General features: G+C 47.3%; 1 protein-coding gene across 1 annotated transcript in view; it reads left to right on the forward strand.

Moving 5' to 3' along the window:
• Positions 1–16,022, forward strand: part of ASH1L (ASH1 like histone lysine methyltransferase) — a 38,359-nt gene that overhangs the window by 962 nt on the left and 21,375 nt on the right. The window contains exons 2-3 of the mRNA XM_072358740.1: positions 3,395–3,914; positions 7,089–11,826. Of these exons, the coding sequence (XP_072214841.1) occupies positions 3,495–3,914; positions 7,089–11,826 (5,158 nt within the window). The 5' untranslated portion in view covers positions 3,395–3,494. The remainder of the gene's footprint in view (positions 1–3,394; positions 3,915–7,088; positions 11,827–16,022) is intronic.

Below are 16,022 nucleotides of genomic sequence, written 5' to 3' on the forward strand. Positions count from 1 at the left end.
CACCCCCTTCCATTGCGATTTCGGTCCCGTTTATGAGCTTGGATGTGATGGTTGAGCCTCGTGGTTCGCAGCTTTACCCGTTTCTCGGCTCAGAAGCCAAAACGTGTTGCTGTCCTTTACTTTGTGCTGTGTAACTTGTGCAGTGTGTGCCTCTCCTGTAGGGATCCTGCTTTGCCCGGGGGTTGGATGAGTTGGTTTCCCCTTCTGACCCCTGGAACTCCACCATAATGTGAATCTCCAGCCTCAATAACTTCTGTTTCTCACCCTCGGTTTGTGGTTCCTTCACCCCGTTAATTACTCTGTAGACAAGTAGAAAGAGCCTGGAATGTGGGTTTCTATCCGATGGCCTCAGGGTGTGTATTCCCTGCCTTGGGAGCTGTGTGCTGTCAGGAGCTGAATAAGAAGCACAGCAGTGGGTTCCTGGTGCCATGGGGAGATGTGGGGAGCTGGAACTGCAGGGCTTGCTGCTGTGTCTGCTCTGACTTCATGGTCACACATTGAAATACATACAAAGTACCTCTTTGCATTTGCTTGCTCTGCTGAGCTCACCTGCATTGAGGATGTGGGACATGATGTAAAGGGGAGCTGTGCTGCACATGGTCATCTGTGAGGATCCAGAGGCCATCCCCAATGCTGCTGCCTGGTGTGAATGGGGAACTTCCAGCAGCTGGTTGAACATATGGGTGGAGATGGGCTCTAAAATCATCGTCTGTTTGCCTACTTGAGTTCTGAAGGAGCGTCCTTACTGGAAAACGAAAGCTTTGGTGGCTGCTGTGAGCTCTGTGATGCTGGGAGACGCTGGAAGGGATGGGGAGGATCTTGTGGATCGTGGTTTCCAAACTAAAATCATCCAACTTTTTGGCCTCCAGTTACATTTGGTTACTACAGGCAGTCAGAAGCTCACGGTGTCATAGCAATAATGAACAGCAAACAGAAATGAAGTCGTAATTGACTAAAGGAAGAGACTTGCTTTAAGGAGTTTCGAGGCATCTTTGAGGGTGACAGGAGGGGTTTAAATGTTTGGCTTGTTAGGCAGCTTTATGGATAGAAACTGCAATGCAGTGTCACAGGAGAAAGGTGGATGTAGCCCATATGCTTACATAGCAGCTGCTTTTAAGGAGGTGGTGCTGTTGTATGGGCTGTTGACTATCTGTGCTGAGTTGGATGCGGCCAGCACAGCATTGAGAATCAATAAGACAACCATCATCCTGCTCAGCCTTTAGTCCCTGGCAGCACCTGTCTGAAGAGGTGTGAAAGTGCTTCTGTTTGGTGAGGAGGTGGTTTGAGATCTATAGGATCTATGGGGTAAGTGGCTGAAAGTTCAGTGTGTTTCCCTTTGGGGAGGTGGGGAGGATGGTGATCTGTGTGTCCATGCAGTTATTTGGTGCTGGAGAGTCCCTGAACTGAAGATCCTATGGATGAAAGCTGTTGGGATAGAGTGGGAGGTGGAGGTTTGTAACATCGTGTGTGGGTGTTGATATGGAAAGAGCTGTGGGTCTGCAGAACGTGAGCACTGGGGGAGGAATGGGACCTGGTGCATGGTGCCATTGCTTCTGGGCTTAGGGAATGGTGTGGTTAAATGACAGCAAGCAAGCAAGCTCATACCCCTGAAGTGTGGGTATGAGCAGTTGGGATCCATTGCTTTAAGGTCCCCTTAGTCTGACTGGGCACTGCAGGTGGGTGCAGCGAAGCTCATTCATAGTGGGGATCTCCTCTGGGAGTGGTGCTCTGTGAGTCCATAGTCCACTTCTCTGAGCTGATGGTGTCATGATGAGTGTCTGGGTGCTAATGGGACACACGTGGGAAGGAAGGCACGCATCCTTCAGGTATATGGGATCATCTTTTGTCCCGAAAGCACCAAATCTTGGGTGTTTTGGGGGTAGATTCATTGGAAGCTGCTCCAGCTGCCTCTGGGTTGTGACTTTGTTATCCAGCTGCTCCATTATGTTACATCCATGAGAAGATTTTAAGGCTGCTAGAGGAACCACGAAGGTCCTAAGGGTTGTGGGGAGCATCTGGAGAGTGAAGGATGCCACAGAAAATGGCATAACTTAAGAAAGAAGCTGAAAAAAGGCTATAAAAAAGACCATACACCGGTGAAACAGAAGGCACTGAGGGGTAGGAGCAGTTCAGGAACCAAAGTGCTGCGATGGGGAAGCCTGAACTTGGTGGGGTGAGGAAGAAAAAAAAACCCCATTATTGGTATTGAAAGGGATGAGATGCAATCAGTCCATGGTTATGAAAACGATCAAATTGGCAGACACATTCTGTATGAATTAGAGTGGGATAATTGGAGAGTCAGAGAGAAGAAGATTACAGTGATCAAGGCAAAATGATGATTAGGTCCGGGATTAGCATTTTTTGTTGTCTGTGCAGAGTGGAATTAATGGCTAAATGAAATGACCTGCTACGTGTTGATGAGAACCATCGAGTTGGGGACTTGGTCTCTGGGATGGTTCTGGGTCCCCTTAAGGTGGATTGAGATGGACCGCCTTGCAGCCTCAGGCTCTGAAGGCTCCCATTGGTCCTGCAGCTGATGGAGCTGCAGTGTGGGTGTCATTCCTCATCTGTGCAAAGGAAATGTGCAGCCAGGTGCAGCAGTGCTGGCGCTGCTGCTTTGATTCAGCTCGGTTATAGATTTGAAGCTCATTAATTAATTGTGTTTGTAGGAATGGGACTGAAGGGTTGTGGCTGCTCTGGGCTGCGGTTACCTGAACGGAGAAGGAAACATATGCATGGATAAAGATTTGGGACTTCAATTGCATCACAACCTGTAGGAACCACTTCTTGAAAGCAAATAATTCTCAGCTAATCCATGAGTTGTTGTTAATGAAGTGCTGGCCAGTTTTCCTTGCTGTGTCAGCATGTGGATCCCTCTTCCATTGACACGACGTTGCCCAATGGCTTCTGCCTGGTACTGATTTGCTTTGAGTCCCTTGTGTCACCCCACGGGTTCTTTGAATGATTTTAATCTGGTTGCAAGCTGGAGGTTTCACCAACTTCCCTCCAGCCTCCTGAGTAATAACAGCATTGCTGATTGTTTGGGGATGTTCTTATTGAGAGATGATAGCTGTAGATGCAGCCCTTGTATTAGTTTGTTCCCAAAGTTCCCTTTGCTCTCCCATGGTTGGTAGGTTAAATATACACACCTCAGTGTCCCAGTGATGGACAGAAGTGTGGACTTCTCTCTTCCCATGTTCCTTTAGGTTCAAATGAAGATGCTTATTTATTTTCCACGTTCTCCCTTGTTCCCAGTCATTGCAAAGTCTAAGCAGGCATTGCAGCCCATCTCAGAGCTTCCCGACATAGCATTGCTTTCTGATCACTTGTTACTGCTCAGTTCCCTTCTGCTCTCAAACTGGAGTTTACCTCTGTCTTCTTTTTCCTTTTGCAGAGTAAAAGATGCCGGCTGCCACTAATAGAACTGATCTTCTGTGGAACATATCGCCGTAAATCTTCCCTACAGTTACCCGAAGGCTTGGACTCCGCCTGTGATGGACCCTCGGAATACTGCTATGTTAGGCTTGGGCTCTGATTCTGAAGGGTTTGCTGGGAAAAGCCCCTCTCTGGTAAACATTGGCACGTTGGTGGGAAAGGGAGACGTAGACCTGGAAAGCTGCACCAAGGAAGAAGAAGAAGGTGAGAAGAATCGGGAGGGGAACGGTGTGGAGAATGGGAAGAAGGAGGCTCTGGTTGATGCACAGCAACAGTTTTCAGTGAAAGAAACAAACTTTACAGAGGGAAACTTGAAACTGAAGATTGGTCTCCAAGCAAAGAGAACAAAAAAGCCTCCTAAAAACCTTGAGAATTATGTGTGCCGGCCTGCAATAAAAACCAGCATCAAGCAACCACGAAGGCCACCAAAGAGCGGGAAGATGACAGATGAGAAGAATGAGCACTGTCCTTCAAAACAGGTGAGTGGTTTGTTTGGTCAGTAACCTAAATGTAGAGTATAGGGCAGCTCTGGTTCATCTCTTCAATCCCAATTCTCCTCACTTAAAACAGTTTCAGGTCCCACACCAACAGTCCTGCAGTTCAGATGCTCTGCTCTCTCTCTGACACCGTGCTGGTGTGTTGGAGAAGTTGTTGAACTCCGTTCCCTGATGGTTGGAGCGATGCTTTACAGCATCCTGCTGATTTCCAGCATGAGATCAAATGTGTTTTTCTAGAAACAAATGGTAAACGGCCTTTAAAACCGCCGCATGTTTTGAATATTACACCAAAGGGATCTCTTTTTTTTTTCCGCACTGTGATGAAATAAAACAAGTTGTAGCACTGGAAATTACGCTTCGGCAAATGAAATTGATCCCTTAATCTTTCCTTTCTGTAGAGAGGAGGTGAGGAGAAGCAATTCTGTGAGCGATTCGGAGCAAGCTGTGACAATCTTTGTAGCTGTGAGACTGAACTGTCCGTGCTTTGGAAGGAGGAACTGAGTGGGAATTCAGCACATGCAGTGTGCTGTTAGCTGCCAAGGCACAAAGAGAAGTAGTAGAAATCCTTCTCTTGGAAGAACAGTGTAAAAAGAATAGGAAGGTGCTTTGCACTCCCATCTCTGGATGGGATCTCAAGCTGAAAGGGCTCCTAAAACTCAGGGAGTATCTTCAGCTGTGCCAACAGATGGTTCCTCTCCATTCATTACGATGAGTGGTGGGTGAGTTTGTTTGGTTTGTCTTCCAGAAATGTGAAGGTAACAAAGCTTAACAGCCTTTGAAAGAGGAAAAGAAGGGGGAAAAAAAAGCAGGAAAAAAATGGCAGTGTGTCTGTTTTTCCATTCCATATTTACAGATAAACACAAACTTGGCTTCTGTTGGTTTTAGATGAGCAGTTCAATGATGTGAAGGCATAGAGAGGCACTGCAGAGTCGCATTGCTGAAGTTTTAGATAATAGGAGGGTAAGAAGCGATAGTAACATAGCTACAGTCTGCTGCAACTCTAAAATAGGGTGTGCAGGCTGGGACATGCCTTTCTGCTTCATCTTATTTCTTTGTTAAAGTGCTGAGTGCAGCACTCTGTCCTTCTGTATCTTGCCTTTGGTTAGGCAGGGAAGGGTGCTGATGAGATCACAGCCACCAAGTGAAAAACTCTGGGCAGAAAGGTAACGAAGCTGAGTAAATGTTTTGGTTCATTTTCTTTGGAGTGGCTCAAGAGTGTTTTCTGCAGGATGTGGGACATCAGTTCTTGGCTTAGACTGATGATGAGCTTCATGTAAGGCAGCTTCCAGCACCAGGGACAGAATGAAAGCGTGGGACCAGATAGCATTTGGAGAGCTGCATGTGAACAGGGCCAAACACTGAAGCTTTCAAGTGCTGTACTCATCGAAAGCACTCTGTAATGTATTTTGGACTTCAGGTTACACCTTCCCCTGTCGTGCAGTGATTGTTTGCACAACAGAAGTCATTTCAGGAAAGCCCAGCACCCTTTTGTCCCCATGCTTTAGGGTATTGGGCTGTTCCCCACCCCCAGCTGCAGGTTTGGTGAGTATAAGGGTGGGTAAATGGGGGGGGGGGGAAACGAGGGGGGAAGTTCCTGAAATGTGACGCTCCAGCAGAATTTACATAAGATTGCAGCTGCCATAGAAAAAGCTGGGCTAAGTGCCAAACTATTCTCTGTAGACCACAGTCTCTTTTTTTCCACCACAGCTAAAAAATCAGTAGCCCAATATGACTATGGGTGGGTTTTGTTCTGCTGCTGCGTTTGGAGGCATCCAGCCTCTACCGATGCTCCTGCCCACCCTTCCCCAGGAGGAGAACTTTGATCAGAGATCCATCACTGTTCTTGGGAAACCTTGTTTGTTTTCTGAAAACACACTCAGGCTGGTAGGTGGTGGTGGGTAACGTCAGTGACATTTTGCTTCTGGTGCATCAAGGATTATAAGTGTGAGCCCAGCAGAGATCCAGGCAGCGCTCAGGGCTCATTTCAGGCAGGTGGAGTGACCTGCTTTGATTAGTTTTTGGGTAACTTACATTAATATACTTAGAACTCGTGTGTATAAGCATTGTGACCGGTGCTGGTACAGTTGTACTGATGCTGTTAAGCTGAAAGAGTTGCTTATTTCCTCAGTGCATGAGCAGTGTGTTCAAGTTTCTTGCTTTCCGTACTCGTTATTCCCAAAGTTCCTGGCTGTGCACTACTTAAGTTGAATTTTCATTGTCACTTTAGAGCAATCTTATCCTTTCTGTGTGATACGCCTTAGTGATAAGAATACCTCCCATTAACAGAAGCTTTTAATAATACAGAACTACAAGAAGGAACTCTGTGATTAAGGCTGATCAAAAAGATTACTTTAATACTATTCATTGAAGATCTCTGGGACTCACAATCTCCCCGTACCTACAGCTTGTCTGAGATCCCTGGTTGCAGTGGTTGGAATTCAGGTTTGGAACCATGTTGTGGGTCATGCTGACTCAGTAGCTTCCATTGAGTGCCAGCAAGCAGTACCTCTGGCTCTGGCCCTGCAGAAAAGTGGCAGATGAGCACGTCTGTGCACTGCAGAAGCTCTGACAGCTCAGGCAACACGTGTTATCCAAGCAACTATTGCCCATCTCTAGGAAATAATGTCAGACTGAATCCAGCTTGCAGTCTTCTGTTGGAGTGGTGCTGGCATAGCTTGCTGAGTAAATACTTCATTCACGAGCAGCACCAAAGTTTGTCAGATGATTTCTAAGGAGCCCAGGCTGTGTCTTCCTTCAGCATAATTAGATATTCGCCAACTATAGTTAGAGTTTTCTAAACTGTAATCCATCCAGTGCTGACTGTAATTAAGTACAGTAAGTACCAAACAACTGTCTTACTTGCTTTTATTGGAGAGGGATGGATGAGGATGGCACTGATGCCTCTCTGTTTAATTCTTGAGATGGTGTGCCCTGTAATGTCTTGAAACTGCGTGTACATGTAATTATAAGGGATGGGAATCTCTCATTCTTAGGCCCAGATTGGAGTGAATATATCCGTGCATTTCAAAGATGTGCTCTGTGTGAAAAGTATGTCCTTCGAAGGAAGAATTGTTGTCAGGTTCCTAATGGAATTTGTTGAGGTAGTGGGTCTTTGTGCTCTATTCCTAAAGGATTTCTCTTTTTATTAACTTGTAGGACCCTTCAAAGTCGTACAAGAAAGCTGGAGAAGTTACAACAGTTGAATTACATGTGGAAGAAGGTATACAAGTAGAAACAAATCCCTTACCTAAGAAAGTTTCCCCATTGCACACTGAAATGACAGATTATATAAAGTCATCTCCTCCGACTCTTATCAGTAGCCATAATTCTGACTTAAAGGATAGAACACAGATTAACGGAGCAACAACTGTAACAGAGAAATTGGCTCAACTTATTGCAACTTGTCCTCCTTCAAAGTCTTCCAAAACAAAGCAGAAGAAGCCTGGGAGTGGAACTGCATCTGGTTTGGTTAAAGACTCTGGGAAGAAGCTGCCAGGAACCATTCCTACAAGCGGGATAGTTAATAAAGATTTGGTAAAGAAGTTGCCAGGATCTGGTATTGCTGTCGGATTGGTTAGTAAGGACTCAGGGAAGAAGCCATTAGGGATTGGTAGCGCAGCCATATTGGTTAGCAAAGACTCTGGGAAGAAGCCACAAGGGATCGGCCCGTTAATAGGATTGGTTAACAAGGACTCTGGAAAGAGGCTGTCAGGGATCAGCACTCCACCTGGGTTAGTTAGCAAGGACTCTGGGAAGAAACAGCCGATGGCCAGCTCTGCGGTTGGATTAATTAACAAAGATGTTGGGAGGAAGTTTCCAGGTATCAGCACTCCAACCGGACTGACTAATAAGGAGTCTGCAAAGAAGCCAGCGGGGATCAGCGCTCCAGCTGGACTGATTAACAAAGATGCTGGGAAGAAGTTGCTGGGAATAAGTAGTCCTGCAGGATTGGTTAGCAAGGATACTGGGAGGAAAATGCCAGGGAATGGCAATGCCACGGCTCTGACTAACAAAGACTCTGGCAGGAAGACACCAGGGATTGGCAGCCCAGTGGGACCGGTTAACAAGGACTCTGGGAGGAAGATAGTAGGCATTAGCAGCCCGGTGGGATTGGTTAGCAAGGACTCTGGAAAGAAGCCAACGGGAATCAGCACTCCGGTGGGTTTGGTTAACAAGGACTCTGGAACTCTGAAAGCAGACTCCCTTATGCCTGCCTCAGAGCCCTTTAAGCTTCCTTGCAATTCAAACCTCGAAAGCCACGATGCTACGGATTTACTGAAAGAAAATACTAGCAGCAAAACATTTGAGAAGCACATTGTGAGGCAGAGCAAAGAAAGCATCTTGGATAAATTTTCAATTCGGAAAGAAATCGCTGATGTAGGCAAAGAAATGTTTAATGAAGGAATCTGTGTCCCACAGGATGGTTACTCAGCCAGCGAGAAAGGGATTTATGAAACATCTAAGCATGAAAAACAGCCTCCGGTCTATTGCACTTCACCAGACTTCAGGACAGGAGGTGCTTCGGATGTATCCACAGCCAAGTCCCCATTTAGTGCAGTAGGAGAGGGAAATCTCCCGTCGCCTTCACCCACAGTGTCTGTTACCACCTTAAACAGGAGCCTCTCAGCAGCATCTTCGCAGTTAGCATCCAACACGCTGCATCTGAGCTCCACGGCTGATCTCTTAGAAGGTATTTCAGATCAGATTGGCAAAACTCAGTTTTCTCCTGACAGTACGCTTCTAAATATAAACAGAACGTTGAACCATGCTCTGAGCACCGATTTTAAAGGTGCTGATAAAGACCTGAGTGAATCAAAAGCTACTTATGTAGAAACTTCGAGAACCAGCCCTTCTATAGGGAAAAAGCCCATTTTGGCAGCTGAAACGAGCATTCATGCTACTGTCACCCCTTCAGTAGTGAGTTTTACCAGCTTGTTTAGTAGCAAGCAGTTCCTAAAGATCGGTGCAATAGCAGCATCAGATAAATCCTGCCAAGGAGCAAAAAATCTGAGCACTAGTCAGCAATCCAAACCTTTAAAGAAAAGGAAAGGAAGGAAGCCACGATGGACTAAAGTGGTGTCGAGAAGCACATGCCGGCCTCCGAAGGGTCTGGAACTAGAAAGGTCAGAGCTTTTTAAAAACATTTCATACAGTGCACTATCCAACAGTAACTTGGAGCAGGCCAAATTCTTAAAAAACATAGGGTCGTCTTCATTCGTGGAGCACGAATTCGTTAAGCATCAGCTGCCAAAACTGAATGAGGGTAGTGGACAGTCTCTTGCACTGCTAACCGAGTCTGACAAGCAGACTCCAAAGTTCTACAGTGCACACAAACAACCTTCAAGTTTGTGTATGTCGGATGATTTCTTACCTGACATGTATAAACCTAAAAGAGGAAGACCTAAATCCAAGGAGATGCCCGAGCTTGAAGGTCCCCCCAAAAGAACTCTAAAGATCCCAGCGTCAAAAGTCTTTTCGGTGCAGTCAAAAGAAGAGCAAGAACCTCCCATTTTGCAGCCCGAGGTGGAAATTCCTTCCCTAAAGCAGAGTTTATCGGGACAAGCTTTTCCTAAAAAGAGGGGGAGGCCTAAAAGGCAGATGAGGTCATCGATCAAAATGAAGCCGCCGATTCTTTCTGTAGCACCTTTTGTTGGAACAGAAAGCTCAAACAAGATAGAATCTGAAAGCGATCAGCATCGGAGCGGGGAGTTTTTTGAGAGAAAGGACCAGCTCCGAGGACCAGAAGATGTCCAAAAACCTAATATTTGTAGCATGAGTGATTTGGAAGGAGACTCAGACAGAAAAGTTGCCAAGAGAAACAACGGGCAGTTAATGAAAACTATTATTCGGAAAATAAATAAAATGAAAACTTTGAAGAGAAAGAAACTTTTGAATCAGATTCTCTCGAGTACGGTGGAACCAAATAAAGGGAAAGTGCAATCTAAGCTCCACAACACGGTGTCGACACTCGCCGCCACTTTCGGTTCAAAATTAGGCCAGCAAATTAACGTCAGCAAGAAAGGAACGATTTACATAGGAAAAAGGAGGGGAAGGAAACCCAAAGCTGTCCTGAACGGTATTTTAACTAGTAATTCTGCCAGTCTGACAGTTCTTGAGAAATCTTCTCAGCAAACTCCCGGCACATCCTTTGGCCAAGTACTTCCCCACTTGCTGCCTTCAGCAGCCAATAACTCCGAGATTCTCCCCTCCCCTGTTTGCTCTCAGTCCTCTGCAGTCAGTGGGGGGCAGAGCCCCGTCAGCAGCGACGCGGGATTCATCGAGCCCAGCTCAGTGCCGTACTTGCACATCCACTCCAGGCAAGGAAGCGTTGTTCAGACACTCGCAATGAAGAAAGCTGCTAAGGGAAGGAGGAGATTATCTCCACCCACGTTGTTGCCAAACTCTCCTTCTCACTTGAGTGAGCTGACGTCGCTGAAAGAAGCCACTCCTTCCCCCGTGAGCGAATCTCACAGCGATGAGACCATACCCAGCGACAGCGGGATAGGAACAGATAACAACAGCACTTCGGATCGAGCCGAGAAGTTCTGTGGGCAGAAGAAGAAGAGGCATTCGTTTGATCACGTTTCTCTTATCGCACCCGAAGCTTCCACGGTTTTAAGTAATCTCAAAGAAAAGCATAAACACAAATGCAAGCGCCGGAGTCACGATTACCTCAGTTATGACAAAATGAAGAGGCAGAAGAGGAAAAGGAAAAAGAAGTATCCTCAGCTTCGAGGTAGGCAGGACCCGGATTTCCTGGCTGAATTGGAAGAATTAATCAGTCGATTAAGTGAAATTAGAATAACCCACAGAAGTCACCATTTTATACCCCGAGATCTCCTGCCTACCATTTTCCGGATCAATTTCAATAGTTTCTATACTCACCCTACTTTTCCTTTAGATCCGTTGCACTACATTAGGAAACCTGATTTAAAGAAGAAGAGAGGCAGGCCTCCGAAAATGCGGGAGGCTATGGCAGAAATGCCTTTCATGCATAGCCTCAGCTTTCCTCTCTCCAGCACCGGGTTCTATCCCTCCTATGGCATGCCTTACTCTCCTTCCCCCCTCGCAGCTGCTCCCATAGGCTTAGGTTATTACGGAAGGTACCCCCCGACTCTTTATCCCCCACCACCTTCTCCTTCTTTCACCACCCCGCTGCCACCACCCTCCTACATGCATACAGGCCATTTGCTTCTCAATCCCACCAAATACCACAAGAAAAAGCATAAACTTTTACGGCAGGAGGCTTTCCTCACCACGAGTAGGACTCCGCTCTTGTCCATGAGCACGTACCCCAGCGTTCCACCCGAGATGGCTTATGGCTGGATGCTGGAACACAAGCACAGGCATCGCCACAAACACAGAGAGCATCGTACTTCCGAGCAGCAGCAGGTTTCCATGGACACCATCACGGCTAATAGCTCTTCAAGAACAGTTCTGGAGTCCTTGAAGCGCTACAGATTTGGGAAAGAGGCTGTCGGTGAGAGGTACAAACATAAGGAGAAACACAGATGTCACATGTCTTGTCCCCACCTGTCGCCTTCAAAGGGATTGCTAAGCAGAGATGAACAGTGGGTCCGGAGGGAGCCTTCGGAGTCTAATTCCTTAGCACTGGGGTTGCAGACGCCGTTACAGATAGACTGCTCAGACAGCTCCCCAGGTCTGTCCCTGGGGGGATTTACTCCCAGCTCCGAGCCGGCCAGCAGCGACGAACACACCAATCTTTTCACAAGTGCAATAGGCAGCTGCAGAGTCACAAACTCTACCAGCACCAATGGACGTAAAAAACTAACTGACAGCCCTGGACTCTTCAGTGCACAGGACAGCTCGCTAAATCGACCACTCCGAAAGGAACCGTTGCCTTCTATTGAAAAGGCACTGCAGCCACTGTCAGGTAAGGGAGCTCTCATTGTATCACCTCATGAGTCTTGTGACGGTAAGCTCTAAAGCAGCTTGCACTGGGAAAGGCAGGCAGAGATAGCTTTGGCTTTGTGGCACTTTTTCTGTGTTGGATTTTAGGGCTACCGTTGTTGTTTTGATGGAGGGTTTCTGTTGTGGCAGTGCGCTGTTCTGCTCAGCTTCTGGCACAGATTAATGGGAAGTCTCCTGTGTACGGGACTGCCTAAGTACCTTTTCCCACCAGATTTGCTTTGCTTAGTTGTTGAAGCATACAAAGTTTTCTAGGGGTGTTTTCTCATTCCAAAGTCTTTTCTTTTTCCTTATGATTTCTGATCATTTTTGATACCATAGAAACCATCTTTCTACTTGTTTTGGAGTTTGATGGATTGATTTTAGGCTAGCTATGGGTACTACTACTGTGAGCAACTTTGCCATTAAAGAAGATGTTTCATATTTCTTTCATGACCCAATTTGAGGTGTTTTGATCATCCTTCCTATAGTGTAGCTTTGATCCCTGACTTGAGGCTTTTTGCAGTACCTCCAAACAGTTGCAAAATGATCCTGGGGATGCCCAAGACCAAACACTGTAACGACTGTTTTATTCCTAGCTAGGAAGCTCATCTTACATACATCCCTAGATGCAACTGAAACAGAACTGAGACTGAGCACAGAAAATGGCAGTGGCACCAGCAGAGGATTTGCTGTTCAAGGACCTCCATTCTGCCGTGCTAAAAAATGCTGAGCGTTTCTCCTCCTTTACTCTGATTCTGGCCTATGTTCTCCCTTGTAAATGTAAATCCTCTGCCCCAAACCGCTTGTGACTAATAGCTCACAGCGAGAGCTTGGGGAGCAGCTCACTGTCAGTAAGGAATGTTACCTCCTCATGTTCCTTGCGTTCATTTTCCTCCTTTGCTTGTAAGGCTTCCATTCTGATGCCTCCTACCGCCTCGCCTGCATTCCTATTACCCTCCAATACGAGGAAAGTAAGGTACATCTGCATACAGTTCTGATAAGATAAAGACAGAATTGTAGCATTTTTACATCTCTGCTGCTAAAACGACGTCGGGGGGGTGTCAGGAGAAAGCAGGATAGCTGTAACATCTGCTGAGAGGGAGAGAAGAACACAGAGCTCAGTCACCAAAGGGTTACACGCAGCTCAGAGGAGAATGGTTGTGGTAGCTCGTGTAGTTCTGGGAATTTCCTGAGGAATTCCATTACAGTGAATGATCTGACTTGGGTTTTTATGAGGAACAGCCTAATTAGAGATGTTTTAGGCTGAAACCTGCTAGCAAAGGCTCTGAATCACTCTCCCTCTTAGGGTGTGTTTATTTGGTTCATCAGATGCAGCGTATCACTTTCAGTAAGTGTATTTCTCGTGATTGGAACCAGCTGTTTGTGTTGTGGGACCAGCTTCCAGCTCAGCATTCAGCTCATTCACAAGGAGCTCCTGATGCCCGCATCGTCTCCATGCTGTACATCGGAGGGCTTAGACTGCATCTAGAAGAAAAAGCTTCTCTTTTTTTTTCCCCCTTTAGATCAATGGCAAGTTGCATAGCTGGCTTTGTTTGTAATCTGTGCTGCTGAATTGTGATTGTGTGGCCATTACTGTGAAAGACTTGGGTCCTATTTTTGTGTACTGCGGAAAATAGAGCAGATGAAGGGAAAATGTGGTGCATCGAGGATGGGGTTTTTTATGTTTATTGAACCGGATGCAGCCGAGGTGCGTGATGGAGGGAACACAGAGCGAGAGCTGTTAAAGGAAGCAGTGGGAGAGCAGCATCAGGCAATTTTATGCCCTTTGTGATCCACAAAAGGGGGGATATTCATCGTAATTTATCTCAGAAATACCTTGTGTGGAAAACACCCTGCATTTCCACGGGGCTTTGAACACAAACCCTGCACGGCTGCCTTCCTTGGCAGATACTTTCAGTCGTCTTAGCTGATGTCTGACGCTCTGGGGTTGGATCAGAACTGTAATTGCGATGCTGTGTTTTGGCACGCGGGACTGGGTGGACGAATGGTGGTGTTTAACAGGAGATGCAGCTCAGAGAGGTGTTTCAAGATGTGTAGCTTCACACAGTCCATACTCAGGAGCCAACAGGAAGATCATGAGGCTGCTTTAAGTGGGGCTTCAGCAGAGCAGCCACTTGTGGGCAGTGCTGTATGGGGCTTCTTCTGGGAGCCACCACAGCATCACAGCACGAATTGCTTTGCACAGTTGGTTGCTCATTTTAAGGTGGTCTCACGGTGCTTGGAGTGAAGGGGAGCCTAGAGAAGCTGTTTGGTGGAGACCAATCTGTTTGAAACTCCCTTCATCCTATTGAAAACCCAAAGGAGAGGTTTGAGGCAAACGTCAGTCAGCGTGACAGAACATGTGTGCGCCCAAAGCTCAGAGATTGTCAACCTCCGTGTTCAAATGCGAGCTATTTTAGCTGCAGATTTGCCTATTTCAGGTCACGAAGCTGCGCTGTACGCTGTGCCCGACCCGAGGGCTGAGCGGCGGCGGGCGGCAGCGCGGGGCAGGGCCGTGGGCAACGGCGCCGCCTGGCGGCAAGGCCGGGCCTAGCACCGCCGGGGCCTGCACCTCCACCTGGGCCTAGCGCTGCAGCATGGGCATAGCACCTGCCGGACCCCAGGCCTAGTGCTGCCTGACCCCAGGCCTAGTGCCTACCTGACCCCAGGCCTAGCACTGCAGCCCAGGCCTCGTGCTGTCTGACCCCAGGCCTAGTGTCACAGCCTGAGCTTGACACCTGCCTGACCCTGGGCCTAGTGCTGCAGCCCCAGCTTAGCACTGCCTGAGCCTGTGCCTAGTGTGGCAGTATGGGCCTAGTGTGGCAGTATGGCCCTAGTGTGGCAGTATGGGCCTAGTGTGGCAGTATGAGCCTAGTGTGGCAGTATGGGCCTAGTGTGGCAGTATGGGCCTAGTGTTGCCTGACCTTGGGCCTGTTGTCTGCCTAACTGCAGGCCTGGTGCTGCCTGACCCCAGGCCTAGCACAGCACCTTGAGCCGAACACTTGCTGAACTCCATCAGGGCTCAGCCTCTGTCACCCCAGGGCCTGGCTGTGCAGCTGAGACCCCGCAGGGGCTGAAAGGCTCCTGCCTGCTGAGGTTGGGCAGCTGAGGGGGGTGAGCAGTTACATCTCTGAAGAAGGAATCCTCCATGTGTGGTCATCTGTAAGAAACCCCAGTGACAAGCTGCTCTGTAATGAAGCAGCTCTTTAAATTCCTTTCACCTGTCTTTTTTTTTCCTGTTGAAACTTATTATAACATCTTTGTGCTTATAGCAGTTAGCTTTTATTTCCCTTTTTTCCCTTTTATTTTTTTTTCCTGAGGTCTCAGGGCATTTATTTTAATCTATGCAGTATGAAATCAATATCTCTTGTAGTTCCTCACTAGGAAAATTGATCCAGGGATAAGAAGACAATTGTTCTTTCTAATATTAAGCAACTGCATGTGGTCTCCCTGCAGAGTTCCACTGCAGCTTCCTTCTTCGCTTATGTTGTCAGAGCAGCCCCTACAGAAACACGCTCGGAGCCCACCAGCTTTATGCCATGAAGGGAAGTGGGGAGTTCTCCACACAGAGACATTTAACTTGCAGCTCAGGACAATGTCCAGTGAAAAATTAAATCCGGTGCTTCTGCTTTGTCAGAAAGTTGGAATATTTGGGCAGTGGTGTTGTTTACTTCGTCTCTCAGTCAAACATTTCTTAGGTGTTACACCACAGGGTAATAATAATCATGAAAGTCCTGGGCTTCTCAGTACAAGAAAGGCATGGGTGTACTGCAGGGAGCGCAGTGACAAGCCACAGAGGTGACTAAGGGCTTGGGAATTCCATCATACAAACAGAGATGGGACTGCTCAGCCTGTGGAAGAGAAAGCTCAGGGGAGATCTTATCAGTGTTGCATAGACTTGATGGCAGGGAATAAAGAAAAGGGAACCGAATCCAGCATTGCATGGTGAGAGGAAAAGGGGCAGCCAGGCATTAAGTCAAACACAGGAAGTTCTGGCCATATAGAAGGGAAAAAATGTTTAATCATAAGGGGGATTGAACTCCGGTTTGGATTGCCTAGGAAGGTTTTGGAGTCCCTGTGGACACGTTGGAAACTTGACACGGTGGCTGTCTGGGTCCGCAGAAGTCCTTTCCAACCTCAGCTGTTCTGTGAAGATGAAATGGGAGAGGAGTTCATTTG

The sequence above is a fragment of the Excalfactoria chinensis genome, chromosome 32, assembly GCF_039878825.1.
Source record: "Excalfactoria chinensis isolate bCotChi1 chromosome 32, bCotChi1.hap2, whole genome shotgun sequence".
NCBI lineage: Eukaryota > Metazoa > Chordata > Aves > Galliformes > Phasianidae > Excalfactoria > Excalfactoria chinensis.